General features: G+C 38.1%; 2 protein-coding genes and 1 pseudogene across 2 annotated transcripts; all 3 read left to right on the top strand.

Annotated features, from left to right (window-relative positions):
• Positions 1-4462: 4462 nt before the first annotated feature.
• LOC118974811 (olfactory receptor 4C15-like) lies at positions 4463-5437 on the top strand. Its single transcript, XM_037028403.1, has one exon. It carries the CDS (start codon positions 4463-4465, stop codon positions 5435-5437), a length of 975 nt encoding a protein of 324 aa, XP_036884298.1.
• Positions 5438-6546: 1109 nt separating this feature from the next.
• On the top strand, positions 6547-8786 carry LOC118974790 (olfactory receptor 4C11-like; annotated as a pseudogene).
• Positions 8787-19094: 10308 nt separating this feature from the next.
• LOC118974816 (olfactory receptor 4C15-like) lies at positions 19095-20063 on the top strand. The gene has a single exon (XM_037028406.1). It carries the CDS (start codon positions 19128-19130, stop codon positions 20061-20063), a length of 936 nt encoding a protein of 311 aa, XP_036884301.1. The 5' UTR covers positions 19095-19127.
• Positions 20064-20398: the final 335 nt, after the last annotated feature.

Consider the following 20398-nt stretch of genomic DNA (forward strand, 5'->3'; position numbering starts at 1 on the left):
TCAACCCACAGAGCTACATCAGTCAGGGCTTAGGCTTGATCCTTAAGGTTAACTCTACATACTGAAAGTAAGTCTATGGTATGTTCTCTTCTAGATTTTAAAATCATATTAGAATGTCTGTGCAATGAAGTAGAATTATTACAAGTTTTTATTTTCTCACTTAACATATTATGCACATGCCTGACTGTCTATGTCCTCATATTATTTAGTATTCACGGCATCTTAGCTTGTAGTAATCTCATTTGCATAAATATCTTCCTATTGTAGAACATTTTATATGCTTATATATAGTTTTACTGTTATGAAAATCATGCATCATCTTCCATGAGACAACTTACACTACCGCATTTCACCTTTAAAAATTTTTTAGGATTGGGTTCTAAAAAAGGAATAGAAACATGTTTGCACTCTTGAGAAAATTTGTTAAAACGTTTCTGAAAGAATTACATGAAATCAAGTAGTGTGATTGGAATTTTAGAAGTAATATAGTTTCCCCCCTTTCTATTGAATTGACTGGGGTGACACTGGCTAACAAAATTATACAACTTTCAAGCACACAATTCAACAACACATCATGTGTACCTTGTATTGTGTATTCAGCACCCCAAGTTTAGTTTGTGTTTGCTGCCATTTATCCCCCAACCCCATACCCTCCTCCACCACACCCCCTACTTTCCCTTTCCCTGACAATCACCACATTGTTGTCTGTGGCCATGAGCATTCTGTCTTTTCTTTTTCCTGTTTGCTCAGTCTCCTCACTTTTCCCACCTAGCAGACCTCACCCTCAACACTTGTCAGCCTTTTCTCTCTGAGTCTGATTCTATTTTGTTTGTTCATTCATTTTGTTCATTAGATTCCACATATGTGAGATCATATGGTACTTGTCTTTCTCTGACTGGCTTCCTTCACTCAGAATAATGCCCTTCAGGTCCATCCATACTGATTCAGAGGGTAAGCTTTTCTTCTTTTTTACAGCCCAGCAGTATTCCATTGTAAAAATGTACCTTAGTGAGAGTGAGGATGTGGAGAAAAAGGAATCCTGGTGCACTGTTGGTGGGAATGCAGATTGGTGCAACCATTGTGGAAATCACTGTGGAGTTACCGCAGAAATTAGTAATGGAACTGCTTTATGACTCAGTGATTTTTCTTCTGGGAATTTATCTGAGAAAATCCAAAACAGTAATTTGAAAGAACATATGCCTACTATGTTCGTTGCTAACAAGCTGGTAAATGCTAGATCATACTGAGGTAACTTTCTTTTAAATTTAATTTTCATTGTTGTTCAAGTACAGTTTTCTTTTTCTTTTTTTTCAATATTTTTTTCAATTTTTTTATTTAATTATTTTTCAAGTATAGTTTTCTGTTTATTACTCCCATCCCATCCCACCCCCCATCCTCCCCCCTCCCTCCCATTTCCACCCTTCTCAGTTGTTGTCCATGTATCCTTTATACAGGTTCCTCTAAATCCCTCCCTTATTTCCTGTAGCTCAGTGGATTGAGCGCGGGCCTGCCAACCAGATGATTGAGGTTCGATTCCCAGTCAGGGCACATGCCTGGGTTGCAGGCCAGTTCCTGGCAGGGGCCAGTTCCCAGCAGGGGATGCATGAGAAGCAACCATACATTGATGTTTCTCTTCCTCTCTCCTTTCCTTCCCCTCTAAAGATAAATAAATAAAATATTTAAAAAAAAAACAAGTACAGTTTTCTGTCTTTTACTTTCATCTCCACCCATTGACCCAGCCGTCCCTACCTCCCTCCCATTTCCACACCCTCTAATTCTTGTCTATGTGTCCTTTATATTTGTTCCTGTAAACACTCTCCCTTTTCTCCTGAAAATCCCCTGGAATTCCCTTCCCTCTCCCCTCTGCTTCCTGTCAGTCTTTTCTCTATTTCAGTGTCTTTGGTGATATTTTGCTTGTTTGTTTGTTTTGTTGTTCAGGTTCCTGTTAAAGGTGAGATCATATGGTATTTGTCTTTCACCATCTGCCTTATTTAGGTTAGCACAATGCTTTCCACATCCGTCCATGCTGTTGCCATGGGTAGGAGCTCTTTCTTTCTTTCCTTCTGTTGCATAGAATTCCACTGTGTAAATGTAGCAGAGTTGTTGGATCCATTCATTTATTAATGGGCACCTAGGTTACTTCCAACTCTTGATTATTGTAAATTGTGCTGCTATGGACATTGGTGTGCATAGGTTCTTTTAGATTGGTGTTTCAGTGTTCTTAGGATATAATAATAGCAGTGGAATTGCTGGGTGAAAAGGCAGATCCACTTTTAGTTTTCTTAGAAAATTCCATAGTGCTTTCCATGGCATCTTTTATTTTTTAACGGATGGTCATTGAACGACCCAAACACTTTTTTGTGTTTGATTTATACTCTTATTCTCTGGGTGACAATTTGTAGCTGAATATGGTTTTCACAGAGCAGTTTTTATAAGAATGTCTAGGACCTTGGGAATGTAATGGAAATGGTTATTTTAAAGTAAGCATAAAGACATATATTATCATAAACAGGCATACCTTTACTGTAAATAGCTTTTTGTTGTCTCTGAATGGTCTTCACAAAGATCAGGTTATTTTTTATTCTCACAGTAAGTGTCATTTTACTTTATTTATCAGTTTAATAAACAGATTACGTGTATATATACACACACACATTTGAGAAATAAATTTCTGTTCTATGTACAGGTGAGGACACAACTATTCTTGAAAACTGATCTGTAGCTGTGGAAAACAGACAATAGTTTGAGTACTTATTTGGAAATCTCATGGATAAGGTGTCTTTCTTGCTAAGTGAGGGAATAGTTACTAAAATTGGTAAGGGGACTTACCATAAGAAAGTTTTATATTTTGCCAATTTGATACTCACCTTAATCCTGTGGGATGAGCAGGTAGGTTATACATGAACATACGTACTTTGAAATAAAGTCACATAAATGACAAGTTGTACAATATCAGATGGGGCTGCATAGCATAAATCATTAGTAAATATGTCAAAAAGTCTCAAGACTCTAGCCAAACTCAACATATTATTTCTATTCTTTACCTATGTGGTTGCTGCCAACTTGTAAGTGTGGTAATTGGAGTATTACTTTCTGAATCTATGTCACTTGCTCTGTGTCATCAGGGGGCCTCCTTCGTGCATCAGCAAAGCACTCAGAAGACTTTGATTTCCACAGGTGCATGAAGACAGCAGAAGGGCCAGCTCTGCTCTTTTGTCTCTTGATGCATTAGGAATACTCAAGTGTTGTAGCTGGGAGTCTGTGTTTAAATTCCAGACCCAGCATGTGGCTTGATGTTTTCTCTTTCAGCATGGATTGTCTTCCAGAAAAATAGGGATAATAAGATCTAACATGGACTGTTTCCTAGGACTATTTCTTCAACAGCTACTTTCTTTACATTAGTTCACTTGGTCATCGTGACAATACCCTTAAGTAGGTAGGTATTATAATTTTTCATACACACCCATTCTTATTTTAAATGATGAATGAAGAAAGAACCCAACTCAGCATGTGCATACTTCTTACATGTTAGTGTAGAGCTAGGCACTTTTTCATAGAGCTTTCTTCTTTTACAGGGAATGAAAGAATTCATCTTTTTAGTTTTTGTTTTTAATGGATTTATTGGGGTGACATTGGTTAATAAAATTACAAAAAGATTAAGTGTACAGTTCTATAGTACATCACCTATATATTGTATTGTGAGTTCACCATCCGAAGTCAAGCCTCCTTCTACCACCATTTATTTACCCTTTAATCTCTTCTACATAACCCTGTGCCCACCTCTCCTTCCCTCTGGTAATCACCACACTATTGTCTGTGTTCCTGAGTTGTTTTTCTTAATTCTTTTAATTTTTCAACCATCCACTAACCCAAGTATCATCTGATAGCTGTCAGTCTCCTTTCTGTATTCTTTTTAAAGTCCCGATTCAATTCAGCGTTTTAAAAAATGGAAAAGTAGCGATATTTTTCAAATGACTCTTTAACTAGGGGTTATTTCTCCTCTTTGCAAATAAGGTCATCTCATGATTAGTGATGGAATATGATTCACCACATTTCCATTCCATACAGATGGCAGCGATTACTGCTAAATTACAGGTTCTCTGGCTCAGTGTGGATGTGACTTCAGAATCTCCCTCATCAATTCACTCCAGGAAAAGTGATCTTCTTTGGCAGTGGAGATGAAAACCATGTCTCTTCCCTACTGTGTATGAATACTTCTCCTACATATAAGCTGTGGTCACTTTAAAGTATTGAATAATTTGTTTCCTCCTGACTTCTGCCTGACTTTCCAGTACAACCTTCAATAAATTTCTAAATTTTTATTCTTCTTGATAACAGAAGCGTTGAAAAAATTTATCAATCTTTTCACATGGATGCACCAACTGGTCAATGACTGTGATACAATGGTATCATAAACTGGTCCCAGGTGAATTTTTCTTTTCCTTATAATTGCAGTCATCATATGCTTATTCTCGTGGCATTTGGTTTTTCCTTGGAAATCATGCAAAACCATAGCTTTGTAACTGAGTTCGTCTTCTTGGGGCTTTCACAGAATCCGAACGTTCAGAAAATAGCTTTTGTTATATTTTTGTTGAGCTACATGGCAACTCTCGTGGGCAACTTGCTAATTGTGGTGACAATCAGCAGTAGCTCAGTACTCCTGAGTTCCCCCATGTACTTATTTTTGGCTTTCTTGTCCCTCCTGGATGCCTGTTACTCCACTGCCATCACCCCGAAGCTGATTGTGGACTCTCTGTATGAGAGGAAGACCATCTCCTTTGCAGGCTGTATGACCCAGATCTTTGCTGGACACTTCTTTGCTGGAGCAGAGGTGATTGTCCTCACAGTCATGGCCTATGACCGCTATGTGGCCATGTGCAAGCCCTTGCATTACTCTTCTATCATGAACTGGAGGCTCTGTGGCATTCTGATGGGGGTGGCCTGGACAGGGGGATTCCTCCACTCCATAATACAAATCCTCTTTGTTTTACAGTTGCCCTTCTGTGGTCCCAAAGTCATTGATCATTTCGTGTGTGACTTGTACCCATTACTGGAGCTGGCCTGCACTGACACTCATGTCTTTGGTTTTTTTGTGCTGGCCAACAGTGGGTTTATATGCATCATAATCTTCTCTTTTTTGCTTGCCTCCTATGGTACCATCTTGTTCTCCCTGAGAGTTCACAGTAATGAAGGGAAGCGGAAGGCTCTCTCCACTTGTGGATCTCACATTGCTGTTGTGGTTTTGTTCTTTGTTCCCTGCCTAATCACTTATGTCCGACCTCCATCCACTTTCTCCTTTGACAAAATGGTGACAATATTTTATACCGTCCTAGCACCCTTGCTCAATCCTTTGATTTACACCATCAGGAATAAGGAAGTTAAAAATGCCATGATAAATGTTTGGAGCAGAATAATGGTAGTTTGTAATGCAAGATGAGACTGATTTGATGGACTCTATACTCAGTGTGTGTTCTAAGACACGATGCAACTGCTGAATATAGTTCTTGAAATGAGGAGTTATAGTGGTCCTGGTTCCCTAAGACTTTATTGGCTTCAGCACTCTCAAAGCATCTTTGCTGCCTGAGGGGCCAATACACCATTGATTGTATTGAGGGCAGGTTGCAGAATTTTCTATCTTGCTGGCCCTCTCACTGTTTCCAAGGCTTTCTTTCCCAGATCCAAGGGAAAGAAACATAGAATTTCAAGGACTGCTGAGTCAGTGGGTGGATCATGTACCACTCTATCCCTCCTCCTCCTCCCCAGCTTTTTTTGCTGTCTATTTTACCTAACATCCCCACTCAAGCATTTAGAACACAAATCTTTGGTGATCTGGGGGTGAGGACTGCTCTGGCTGCCTCCTGCTGTAAAAGGGACATTTAGAGTTCTTTGGATTCTGTCCACTCACTAACTTTTGGTTGGAGGCAGTGGAGGGAAGTGTCTATCCATCAGCCCATGATAGGTGTCCAGAACCTGATGTCCCAGCCATGGGTAATGATTGCTGCCTCTGTGTTCCAAACGGCTGAAGACAAACGGTGCCCTCTGAGTCAGCGTCTGAGTCACAGCACCCTTTATGTCATAGGAGAAACTCCCAGAAATTTGGTTCTTCTCCATAGTTGGTGGGATTTACACCTGGGTTTTCAATGGCCCTTGTCCATGATTAATAAATGCACCTTTTATCTGGGTTTGGGCCAGTGATATTGCAGTAGGTCATAAAGACAGAAGTTAAGTTCTGCTATGAAATCTTGCATCAAACTATGCTCTCTAGTATTTTCTTTTCCTCGCCCTCCCTGTCTGTCATTATGCTTCCCTGTGATTCTTCTTTGTTTGGTTCTGCTCACTCTCACTCTCCTCTCTCCTGTTCTCACTTCACTCATTCTCTACTCTTGCCTCTTCTTCGCTCTTACTCATTTAGGTATCTATTTTCTGCTTTGATATTTGCTTCACCACGTAGTATTCAAAACTTGATTCTGAAATTAGAGAATAAAATTAAGGTAACAATTTGTGCCTTTCTTCGAGGGCTCAGGATTTATCTTTTCTAGGATCGGCATGATCCTAGCAAGTCTTCGTAAAATTTACTTGAAATGGGTGTGAGTTGTATGTGACATGGATGGTGAATGCTAGAGAGAGAGGCTATCTAATAGTACCCCACTCTCATTTTAACCTAACGGTTCTTGGAAAAGCTTCCTTCCTTCCTTCCTTCCTTCCTTCCTTCCTTCCTTCCTTCCTTCCTTCCTCCCTCCCTTCCTTCCTTCCTTCCTTCCTTTCTTCCTTCTTTCCTTCCTTCCTTCTTTAAATCCTTCCTTCCTCCCTCCCTCCCTTCTTTCCTTCCTTCCTTCTGTCCTTCCTTCCTTCTTTTCTTCCTTCACTATTTATTTATTTATTTTTTGTTTTCCAAGTACAGTTGTCTCTATTCAACACCCCACTCCTCCTTACCCCAGACATCCCCACTCCCCACCCACTTTTGATTCTGCTCCTCTTTGGTTTTGTCCAGAAGTACTTTTTACATGTTCCTGACAACCCCTTTCCACTCCCACCATTATCTCTTCCCATCTCTCCTGTGGTGACTGTCAGTTCATTCTTAATTTCAGTGACTCTAGTTATATTTCGCTTGTTTGTTTGTTTTGTTGTTTTCACAGTAAATGAGTGAGTCAAAAAACTATGATACATTTACTTGATGAAATAATATGCAGCAGAAATAAAAAAAGAGTTCTCCTCTTTGCTAAATCATAGACGGAACCGGAGAGAATTATGCTAAGTGACATAAGCAGGCAGTGAAAGAAAAATACCACATGAATTTACCTTTAAGTAGAAAACAATTCTGTATCTCAGGTCAAAGTTCCCACATTGAAAGGAGCAGGCACATAGGCACATTACCTTGTAAAAGAATGTGCAGGTCAAATGAAATAACAACAGTGAAAATTGTTTGAATATTAGGTTTATAGCACAAGAAAACTATATAATCTATGATTGTGTTATCCAGTTAAAATGACACACAGTAATATAAGCAAGTGGTGATAGAGGCATTTGTCTATCTGGGAGAAAAGGGGAGACTTGTATTATCAAATGTATTTGAACTGTTTTAAGATTTCAACAAGTAAAAGTAAGAATTAAAGAAGGGAAAAATAGATTCTTCACTACTGTGATGTACCCTCAAATCAAGGAGTTAGGAAAATACAGGGGTTTTAGGAAACATGAATGAATTCAGTGATAAAAGCTATGAAAGTGTTGGTCTGGTTTAATGTGTACACCTTGTCAGGAGCTAAGTTCATGTCTTATGTCCCCAAGACTCCTCTTTACTTATTGAAAAGAAAACAATGTAGAATTATATGACCTCGCTTTCATGGTTGAGCTACATTTGTCCATAATTTTATCTCTTAGATCTTTTTCATCAATGGCAGCAGTTTTTAGGCAGATCATCTATATGTTTGATCTCTGTTATTGATCAAAGCAATATTTGTGGTCTTCCCATTTCTTTATCCTACAGTACTGTCAGGGAACTTTCTCATTGTAGTGACTATTAAAAACAACAAGACCCTTGGGAATCCCATTTATTTCTTCTTTCTGCCCTTTGCTGATGTCTGCCTCTGTACAATGACAGCCCCAAGATTGAATGTGAATGCCCTTTCTGAGAAGAAGAAAACTTCCTACAATGAGTACATGACTCAAGTCTTCACAGTCCATTTCTTTCGATCCACGGAGATATTTGTGCTCATCCTCATGGCCTTTCATTGCTACATCACTATTTGTAAGTCCTTGCAATACCCAATCATCATGAGCCAGAGAGTGTGTGGTGTGTTGGTGATTCTGGCCTGATGGGATCTTGTATCCACTCTTCAGCACAGATTTCCCTAGCTTTGCAATTGCCCTTTTGTGGCCCCAATGTGATTGACCACTATTCTTGTGACTTGCAACCCTTGTTGAAACTTGCCTGCATGGACACATATGTGATAAATTTGCTAGTTGTCTCTAATAGTGGGGCCATTTGCATGGTGAGTTTTATAATGCTGCTCATCTCCTATTTTGTCATCATGTACTCTCTGAGAAACCACAGCATAGGAGGAAAGAGAAAAACCCTCTCCACATGCACATTCCACGTTATTGTGGTTGTCGTACTTTTTGTTGCATCTGTATTGATATATACACATCCACCAACCACGTTTCCAGTAGAGAAGATGATAGCTGTATTTAATACCACTGGGACATCCTTGTTCAACCCTGTGATCTATACATTGAGGAATGCAGAGGTTAAAAATGCCATGGAAATATTATGATGTAACAAAGTATGACTTCAGGTAATAAATTCTATATGGGTCTCCAATGTATACCTCTTTAGTATCTTAGTTTTGTTTCATGGGAAGGAAAGGTAAAATATTCCTTTGGAGAAATAAATAAGAAATCTGAGAGGATTGCATTAGAATATCGTTATTACTTAAAGTTCATAATCATTTTGAACAACCTGGGATGATCCTTGTTTGAATTCTATCAATATTTGGTCATACTCCTTAGGTAATTTAGCTTCCTATGCCTTCCTTTTCTTCTTAGGAAGGAAAAGTACTGACAAATGACAGAATAAGTGTCTGTGCATACATATGTGTATATGCACTAATTTTTTTTCTACATTTCATTTTTACTTTAATGTATGTAGTCATCCGAGCTAATCCCTAGAGCTTGGAAACTTATAGAGTAAATGTTGCCATCTTGACAACCTGATGATTAGATAATATGTTTTGAGAAATTACTGCTCTGGAAATCTGTGCCTGGGCCTCCTTCAGTGGGAGTGTCTTCACTGATGAACCCTCCAATTGTGATCAAAGATAGAAACACCAGTGAAACCCTACACTGTCTCTGGTAAACCTCTCAAAATTATATTCTGTGTGAGGTGAGGGAGGGAGGAGTGTGATATTTGGACAAGACAGCACTGTCAATGAGTCAGTGACTGTTTAGGGTCTTCCCACTCTTCCTAACAAAAGAGAGAAAGAGACACTAGAGACTTTGGTTGCAGAAACATGTGAAGGTCACGAAAGAATGGAGAACAGAGAACAATGCATAATGAAGAGAGAAGAGAAGAAAGGAAAGTGGAAATGTTGTCCAATTGGGAGAGAAGGAGCTTAAGCTTTCTTATTTCTTGAGCATTACTTTTGGGTGTATGAACACTTGCAGGCAAATAATTGTCCTTGGTTCTTGTTTATTTGGCTATCAGAAAGGAGGTTTTGTCTTTGTTGTTTGGTTCTATAGTATCTCAAAAGTCAAAATTCCGATTTTGGGGGGAAAATCTTGTATGAAATGTGAGGCCCAGCACTTCACAAATTTGGTCTTTTAGTTTTACAGGAGAATATTTTAAATTCTGTGTTTTTATATGGAAGACAACCTAATCCATGTGTATAATTCACAGCCCCCACCAACTCCACTTCAACTTCATAATCTCGTAATCGAGTACTGACATACCTTTTCAGTACCTGGGTTTTTAATTATCATCAAATTGGCACCAGGGTGTATTACTCCTAGTCATCTGGACTAATGAGAAAAGGACACAATAAACTCATAAGTATGTGAAGCATTTCCATCAACTGAAGACAAAATTTTATGTTGCACCAAAGATTCCTAATAGTTCTGGTTAAGGGAAGTGGTGGCAGAATAAATATTTTGGTCCCAAATGGGACACTTGTCAGAGCTCTCAATAGCATATACACAAGCAGCTATTTGGTTTCATAGTACTTTCACCTGAACAATTTTCTGAATTTCTTATAGTTCTGTTTTGATAGCACTTCAATTTGGACTTGTGAATGTTATACTTAAGTGTAATTGATTCTCAAGTAACCAAGACATTCAAAATAAAACACCAATTCTTATCTCTTGGTATTCCTTCAAATTTATTGTAGTGTGAAAAAAAAGGTTATTTCTGACTAAATGGAACTTCAGAAAGCCTCAGGAATTTCCTTCTCATGATGAAATAATAGAGAGGCCAGATCTTATATTTGATAGAAGGCCTTGATTAGAAAAGGTGAGAGAAACATAATGGAATAAATAGACTGGAATCACAGGATGAAGCACAGCTTGGTTAAAGACGTATACAACACATTATTGTTTCCTGAAGACGAGCAAATATACAAAGTCCTCTAGGATGCGGTGAAACTTGGAGCTGTGACTAGTTTGATATTTGACTCAAAGAACACGTTGCAGAAAGATCGCATAAAGGCCAAAAGAGTAAAAGGGTTGGAGAGTTACAGAAATGACTGTGAACCAGCATGCCCTAACCTGGGCAAGTATGAGATTGTGCGGCTGTTCCTCTACTCGATTTTAAAATCATCAAAGAATAGAATGAGTGGGAGGAAGGAGAGCAAAAAATACTAAAAGAAATATTACACAATTCCCCCCAAATTAATTAATTAATTGATTAACTAAAAATTCTATTAATTTATTTTTAGAGGGTATGGGAGAGAGAAAGAGAGGGGAAGAAATATCAATGTGTGTTTGCCTCTCCATGGTCTCGCCTGGGGACTGGCCTGCAACCCAGGCATGTGCCTTGACTGGGAATTGAAGAAGTGAGTGTTTGGTTTGCAGGTCACACTCAATCCACTGAGCTATATCAGCCACGGCAAGTTTCCCCCAAGTTTAATAAAGGCTGGAAATGCATAAAACCAAGAGTCTTACAAATCCCAAGCATAAAATCCATGGAGGAATTTACAATTAAAAGTAATGTATAATAAATTGGTGAAGAGCTGCACCAAATTGGCAAAAGGAGATAAAGAGAAAAGGCATGGTGCACAGAGAAAGAAAGATAAAAATTACAGCAGAATTCTCACTACAAACAATGTAAACTAGGAGAGGGCAGAGTTACATCTTTAAAACCCTTGAGTTTACAGGTGTTGGTTTTGTCACTTTTCACAACTGGGATGGAAGCTGAAGTGCAAAAATGACACATAACATGTATTTGCTTCTGTTCCAAGATCCCATAGACCCTGAGATTAGAGTTTGCCAATGCTAATTCCAAAATGACAAAGAGCAAAGTCATGATGAGTTGAAATCCAGCCAAAGTCCATTCCAATCTGATAGCACATTTAATTGTGGATTCCTGGATGTCATCAGGGGGAGCTTTAATCCCATGTTAACAGATGCTCTCTACAACCTGACTCCCAGTTTCATGAAGCATGAGTTAACTTTTCATATTGACATGACAGTTACCTCCCTGCCTACTCAGTGTGCTAGCACCTTTCTCTGATGTCACTCAGCAAGAATAGAAATCTTGGCAGTTGTTAGTTCTTCAGTCTTACTCTAGTCACTGGGAACAATAGATTATTTCTGTTCTAGCATGGTCTGCTTGGAAATAATCAAAAACAGAATTTTGAAAACATTTTTAGGTAATGGAAATGTTGCCTCGATCATCCACCATCCCCAGGTGGTTCAAGGAAGAGGCTATTTTCCTTCTCTCTAAAGACTGTATATTTTTTTAACTTGGTGTAGTATCCTGCACTTACCTTTGTTTTCTCCTCTCACACTTCTTGCCCTATCCTGGAAACATTCTTCACCATCTTGCTGGAAGAATTCAGCAAAACCCCTTCGATGGTCATTATTTTCTACAGCTGTCCAAACCAAACAAAAAAGTGACAATATTAAAAAATTTAAAACATATTTTAACACAAATACCATATGATGTCACCTCAAAGTGGGACCTAACCAAGAAAATATACAAGCAAGCAAAATATAACTAGAGACATTGAAATTAGAACAAGGAGAGAGTAAAAGGAGTGAGATGGGAGGGGATGAAAGGGTGAAACAGGTGAAGGGTTTTCAGGAACAATTATGAAGGACACATGCTCACATCCAAGGCAGAGTGAAATCAGGGGAGCAAGTTGGAAATGGCTGGGATGAGGGGGAAGGTTGGGGGCAACTGCAGACCACTATGCTTGAACAATAAAACAAAAAGTTTAAATATAAAATAAAAACAAATATAGAAAGGGATTACACGTCTATGTGCATTCATACCTGTAATTAGTATTACAGGACTGTGGAAGCCCCATTCATATAAGTAATTGGATCAAGGCAAGGAAAAGTGATAGGATTCCATTCTTTAACAGTAATGTGTGTTAGGTTAAAAAAATAAATGTAGAAAAAGTGGTGCAATTTCATTTGTTTTCATAACCTTATTTATGGTTGTTCCTGAGGTAATTTACTATTATTTGTGAGCTTTGGTTGTTGTATCTGAGTTCATGTTCACATTTTGGAAAAGTTCATATTCCCATTATACATATAAGAATGTCCTTCTGCTTCATGTTTCATATGCAAAAGGAAACCAAAGTGAAAATATAAAACAAATAAAAAGACATTCTCTCTAAATCATGACTAACTTGTTCACTAATATTTGAGAAAAATATTCACATATGAGCAACAAATCTGAATGCATGACTGATTTGTAAACAGAAACATTATGCTGATTGGATGTGACAGTAACCTATGCTGTCATATTCCTGATGGGCAGAAATGTCAGAAATGACCCTGAAATGGCATTGAGCTTTACAGCCTGTCAAATGCTGAAGTTTAGGGTGATGAAGTATTTTGGCTGAATATTAAGACTGAAGCTGAACATCACAGAATATTTTTTAAAAATCTACAAGCTATTCATAATGGGAAACAGTTGTTCACACAATGAAATAGTGACCTTAAATGCCATGTATATAAACAATGTTGCTGTGCTGGTGCTCTGAATGACAGGAAGGTGAGGAGGGGGATGTCAGGAAGGTATTTTGTGTAAAGACAGTGAGTTGGCATGAACTCAGTGACGGGGAGAAATGAAAGAGGGGTCACACATAGTTCATGCCAGGGCAAAGCATTGGACGCAGAGATGCCATTCAAAGTGGCTGATGTAGTATCTTCAGACAATTCACTATGTTGGGGAAATTGTGTCAGCAAGTAGGAGCCATTTTCAGTAGCTCAATAGTAAGATTCATCACCAAAGCTTCTTGCCAAAAAATCTTGGGTTGCTTCAAAAAGATATCACTGGAGATTTGATTAAAAAAAGTGCCCCTTAGTGTTGAAGTAGTTTTGGCACCAAGCATTCTAAATAATTAAGCATTGCATCAGCGTAGGAGACCATCAATCCATGTTCGGAGGAGACAGTGACCACAGTTGGCCATGTACAACAGGGAATCTACTTTTCCTTCCCTGATTTTGTGAGCCAAAGGCTGGGCTGGAGTCCAGGCATCTGTAACTAGGTTAGCCTAGGCAATACATCATCATCATTGACTCAGTGTAATTCATGACCCCAAGGAGTAACACCTCAGAGAGACACTTGGCATGTGTGTAAAAGTCTGTACATCAGCTAACAAGTCACACTGGATTTTTAAAATATCGAAGGCTTAGATTTTAGAGCATTTTTATGTTTAGCAGCAATATTGAATGGAAGGTACAGAGAATTTCCATATACCTTGTGTATACATAGCCTCATATACACATGCACAGCCTCCTCCCATTATCAATGATCCCTACCAGAGCAGTACATTTGTTACCCTTGGTGAACCTACATTGGCACATCATAATCACCCAAGTCCATAGTTTATCTTAGGCTTCTCTCTTGGTGTTGTGCATTCTGTGATTTTGAGCAAATATATAATGACATAAATTTATCATAATTATATTCTACAAAGTAGTTGCACTGCTCTAATAATCTGTGCTCACTGATTCCTCTACTCACCCTATCATGCCAATCTTCATGTTGAATTATTAAACACAATACAAGATGAAATCGATTCTACCTTCTATTAGGCCATCTTTTTGAGCTCTTTACTTTGAAGGAATTTCTTGCAGGCTAAAGGACATTCAGACTCAAGATTCTGGAGGTTCACGTATTTCTAGAGCTCTGCAAGAAATCAGTAAAAAATAGAGGTGAGGCATCTCATAATTATTTTTTAAACAGAAGATCTTCTTTCACTTTGCTATGGTTTTGAGCCCAGGCTAAATTCTGGAGAGCACAGAAATTTATGGTGTAATGAAATACTCTGATGTTCTTAATTTTCATGCCTCTCTGAACATCCACAAGTCACATTTAATTAGTATAGATATACAAACTTAGATGAAACATTTTTATTTTATTTAAAAACATTTTTTATTTTCTATTTTTTAATTCGGTATAGTTGAAGTACAGTTTTCTATTTTTTACTCCCATCTCAACCCAGCCCCCCATGCTCCCTACCTCTCTCCCATTCCCCCCTTCTTAGTTTTTGTGCCTGTGTCCTTTATACTTGTTTGCTCAAATTCTTCCTTTTTTCTCCTGAAATTCCCTCTTTCAACAAAACACACTTGCCTATTTATGTCTATAGGTAATATTATCAACAGCCTTATAGATTTACATTATTATTCAAGGAAGTTTATGTCAAATTTTTGAAGACTTATCTCACATGTAACTCTATATTTCAGCAACAATGACCCTCTGTGTACATGGAAAATACCAGGGCATTCTACATTACCACATAACACTTTATAAAGGTGAACTTCTCACTATGGTATTCTGACTGATGTTACTTTTTTCAAATAAACCTTTCTTAAGCTCACTGGTCATCTGGGGTTATCTCTTCCATAATTTGACCATAAAGTAATGTCAGAGCATAATACATCCATTCTTTGAGGTAACTGTGTGTTCTAGTTTATATATGGATATTAAACTCATAAGAAATAAAATATTTTCCTACAAAGTCTACACCTGAAAGAGATAGAACCAACACTTAATCTATTAAAAATGGTCAAGTTGGCAGCAGCCTGTGAGAAGAATTTGACGGAATCTGGACTAAATGATATGTGTTTAGCAGACGAGTGTAAGCCAGGGGTAAGGAGAAGAAGAGCTCTGAGAAAATGTTCTTTCCACTCTAAGACAGAGAGGAGGGGTTGAAGAGGAATACTACAGTCAGTGATTGTGTCTTATGGGCCATCCTGACTACTCAGTGGAGGAGTGAGGAGACTGGTGAGGCACTAGTTGTAAAGGGTCAACAGCAAAGTTGGAAGGTGCAAGAACTGGAGGAGGAAATGTAAGGTCTTCTGACCTTCTCGGTGGAGTTTTGCTGGTATGGGAATAGTTCTAAAGGATGTTAAGATGTCCCTTTGCACTCACCATCAAGATTTTCTCATGAGGATCAACTGTCATCCCATTATTCTTGATACCTAAAACAGCATAACAAAGCAAATAAAAAAGCAAACATTTACTCCAAAAATTAGTAAGTTAAATGTTATTTGGATCTATTTTATAAGGGTACTTTAGTTTAATTTGTACTTCCCATTCAGTGAAAATGTTAAGTGAAAGGAGTGAGCTACTAGTGCTCAAGGCCAACTATGAAACAGTTTGTTCTTCATGTATTTTAACTCTCTGAATGTAGACACAAGTTTTATTGGATTTTTATTCAACTTTTTACAGAAAGAAGTGAGACTCAATCCAGCTGAGCAATAAAGGCAAGTCTTTTAGATTCCACCTCCTCTAGTCTTCCCATTTCACAGTTCACCTCACTAGCATGGTGTGAAAATTTTCAACACAGAACCGCTCACTAGTCACATTTTCTAGGTTGTCCTTAAAGTTTCTCCTCTTATTTTGGGGATCATGTTCTTCTTTGAACTCATTTACTTTCCTTGATTTCCAATTTCCACACCCTGACAGTAGCTCAGAGGCAATTCTAGACGTTCCTGATCCCTCAGGGAAACCTCTTTCAATTCCAATTGAAATGAAGGCAGAAACTTTGTTTCTTTATTGGTTGTTTTCCCCTAGACCATGTTGAAGATCCTGCTTGAGGTAGTGGGGAACATTCTCTAGTTTTTCTTCCAGAGACGGTCTTCCTCTCTCTCAGATGTAAAAGTAAGACTTGGAAAAACCTTCACATTTTTTCCAGCCACTGAGTGGACTTTTATTTATAGAGAATAGAGATGGCCATCACCAGCATTTTCAAGGTACTCCAACATGGTGAGATGCATCATGCACATTTTTTCCTTTTTAGAGAAAATCCGAAGTTGTGATCCTGTACTTAAAAGCAGAGTGTCATGGTCCAGGTATGAGGCTTAATGCAATGTGTGATTCTATCACTTAACTGTGCACACTTGGACTAGTTACATAACCTTTCTGCCTCTCAGAATCTTTCTTTTTGGTGGGGAATATATTGCCAAGTTCAAAGGGTTTAGAAAACAATAATATATGTGGAGTGAAGAGGAGACTGCTTGACACCTAATATTGCCCATGCTCAATAAAGAACAGCTGTTAGACTGCAAACTGGTTTTGGAGGGGTAGGAAGTCCTATTGATTCAAGTTTAATGAATTCAGACCTGTGTTCAGTTTTTCATCTTTAAGTTAAACCCAATACCTTAGATATGTAACAAGTGCATATTTCTGTCTTGGCTTTCTAATAGCATTTAATTCATTCTTTCTAGTTGTATTCTCGTGTAACATTCATATGAGGATGAATGTCCTGATGTAGTTTTGCATATTTCCATCCTGGTGTTTTAGATTAACAAGTGGAATTTTTGGAGTCCATATAAAGAATAATGTTGTAGGAGCATGATAATTCAACTGCTGTTTTTATCATTTATAATTATTGATATAATATTGAATTAATATTTTCTTACTAAGTGCCCAGCAGGGGCACATAGCACTTCATTAATGGTAGGAAAGACTGTCTCCCTCAAGTCACAGAGCCGAATCTTCTCATTTTAAATAGGTTCACTTAATTTTCCCTAAGGGCATTTGATGTCATAAGTAGCCTCAGATTTCTGCTTCAGAACTGTTCAGGAGTAGTTACATGGCTGAACTGAATATGCTTTAGTGCTAGTGGTCGTGGCTTTGCCTCTTGCTTAAAATGAACTAAATCGCTGGGGCAACAGAAAACAGAAGGTTCAGGCATCCTTCAGGAAGGACATAGGTGGACGTATAGAAAGGTTATTTTTTTTCAAATTCGAGGAGCAGTAAGGGTGTACAAGTTGAGACATTTAGGGACATCAGCAGAGGATTATGGAGAGGAGAGAAAGGACTCTGAAATCTGAAGAGAACATTTCTTAAATATTCAAAAAGGACACAATTGTCTAGCTAGAGAAAAAATCTTTATTACTAAACAAAAGAATATACTGGATTTAAGGAACGTAACTAGGAGAGTAGTTTGAATGTGGTTTTAATCTATTTCTTTGATTTTTAAAAATTATATTTACCAGAAAAAATATGTGCAAAAATGACTGATATGACATATAGGTACGTATAAATGCATCTAAGAATCACTGCTTGAAATATAATTAAAAATTAATATTTATGACAACATTACTACTAATTTTTCATTAAGGTTCAAATACTATATGTACTTTAAAGTTGAGACAGGAATTTCTATTGTTTTTGGAACAACGGATGCTCACATCAGGTGGCTGAGAAAATAAATGAGAAAGATAGTGGGCACTGGGTAGCCAGGAGGCCAAATTCTGAAGGGCAGAACCCTACAGGGTGGCCAAAAATCCACAGTCCATGTCAGGTAGGAGTACTGGGCAATCTGGTGCAGCTGCAGTGTATTAAAATACATGGCTATGAAAAAATGAAAGGGCTTGGAATCTTCTAGGACAAATATGAACACAATCAGCTGCTTCCTATAGAAGTGCATGAGCTTCAAATTGTTTTCAAAGTGAGTATGAAGGTTGGGAAGGGCTGGGACAGTGATATGGCGATTCATGGAAAATTTTTGTTAGTTTTTAATTTTTAGTGTAAGATTCTACGTATGTTAGCTTGTTAGTTCCACTAATGCAAATTAATCCTACTGGAGATAATAAAATTATAGTCATAACCTATCTCTTTTGCATTTAACTGTTAAGATACAGGAAAATATGGTGTTGTGGATTTCAAACTTGATTGTTTTTGATTTGGGGAATGATGCTCAACCCACAGAGCTCTACCAGTCAGGGCTTAAGCTTGATTCTTAATGTTAATTCTACATACTGAAAGTAAGTCTACCATATAATCTGTTCTAGAACATAAAATTACATTAGAATGTCTGGGCAAAAAAGCAGAATTATTACAAATTTTTATTTTCTCACTTAACATATTGTAAACATGCCTCACTATCTATATCCTCCTATTATTTAGTATTTACAACAACTTAATTTTTAGTAATCTAGTTTGCCTTGGCTTCATCCTATTATTGAATATTTTATATATTTCTAAAGTTTTATTGTTATAAAAGATATGCATCATCTTCAGTTACAGAACTTACATTAGCTCATTTTCCCTTTAGAAAATTATGCAGGATTGGATTCTTAAAAAAGGAATAGAGACATGTTTACAATCCTAAAAATATTTGTTGAAACATTTCTGAAAGGATTACCTGAAATAAAGTAGTTTGATTGCAATTTTAGAATTAATATATAAGCTCTGACCAATGTAAAGTATTGAATAATTTATCTCCTCCTGACTTGTGCCTGGCCTCCCACTATAGTCTTCAACAAATTTTTAATTATCTGTTCTCCTTTACAATAGAAGCATGTAATCAACTTTTCACATGGATGCACCAACTGGTCAATGACTGTGATTCAATGGCATTACAAACTGGTCCCAGGTGAATTTTTCTTTTTCTCATCATTGCAGATTTTATATTCTTCCTCTGGTGGAATTTAGCTTTTTCTTGGAACTCATGCAAAACCAGAGCTTTGTAACTGAGTTTGTTTTCTTGGGGCTTTCACAGAATCCAACCGTTCAGAAAATATTATTTGTTATATTTTTGTCCAGCTACATGGCAACTCTCGGGGGAAACTTGCTAATTGTGGTGACCATTAGCAGTAGCTCAGCACTCCAGGCTTCCCCCATGTACTTCTTCTTGGCTTTCTTGTCCCTCCTGGATACCTGCCTTTGTACCCTCACCGTCCCGAAGATGATTGTGGACTCTCTGTCTGAGAGGAAGACCATCTCCTTTGAGGGCTGCATGATCCAGCTCTTTGGTGGACACTTCTTTGCTGGAGCGGGAATGATTGTCCTCACAGTCATGGCCTATGACCGCTATGTGGCCATCTGCAAGCCCTTGCATTACTCTTCTATCATGAACTGGAGGCTCTGTGGCATTCTGATGGGGGTGGCCTGGACAGGGGGCTTCCTGCATTCCACAATACAAATTCTGTTTGTTCTACAGCTGCCCTTCTGTGGCCCCAATGTCATCGATAATTTTGTGTGTGAGTTGTACGAAGTACTAGACCTAGCTTGTACTGACACTCATGTATTTGGCTTTTTTGTTGTGGCCAACAGTGGGGTAATGTGTATCTTGATCTTCTCTTTCTTACTTGTTTCCTATGGCATCATCTTGTGGTCTCTGAGAACTCACAGTATTGAGGGGAAGAGGAAGGCTCTGTCCACTTGTGGATCTCATATTGCTGTTGTGATTTTGTTCTTTGTTCCCTGCACATTCATGTATGCTCGACCTCCATCCACTTTCTCCTTTGACAAAATAATGACAATGCTTTATTCCATCGTAACGCCCTTGCTCAATCCTTTGATTTACACCATTAGGAATAGGGAAGTGAAAAATGCCATGAGGAATGTGTGGAGCAGAATAATGGTGACGTGTAATGAAAGATGAGATTGATTTGATGGAGTCTATACTCAGTGTGTGTTCTAAGACAGGATACAGCTGCTGACCATTGTTCCTGCCAAAAAACATTAGAGTCGTCCAGGTTCCCTTAGTCTTCCTTGGCTTCAGCACTCTCAAAGCATCTCTGCTCCCCAAGGGGCCAATGAACCATAGATGGCATTGAGGTAAGATTGTCAGAATTTTCTTTGTTGCAGGACCCGTCGCTTGAAGAGATTTAGTGTGCGGATACGATAGGGCTGTTCTTTCTCCACACCTGGGTTTTCAAGTATCCTTGTCCATGATTCATAACTGCACCCTCTTTCTGGTTTTGAGACAGTGATATT

The sequence above is a fragment of the Sturnira hondurensis genome, unplaced genomic scaffold (assembly GCF_014824575.4).
Source record: "Sturnira hondurensis isolate 20B ecotype Veracruz unplaced genomic scaffold, ASM1482457v3 Scaffold0019860, whole genome shotgun sequence".
NCBI lineage: Eukaryota > Metazoa > Chordata > Mammalia > Chiroptera > Phyllostomidae > Sturnira > Sturnira hondurensis.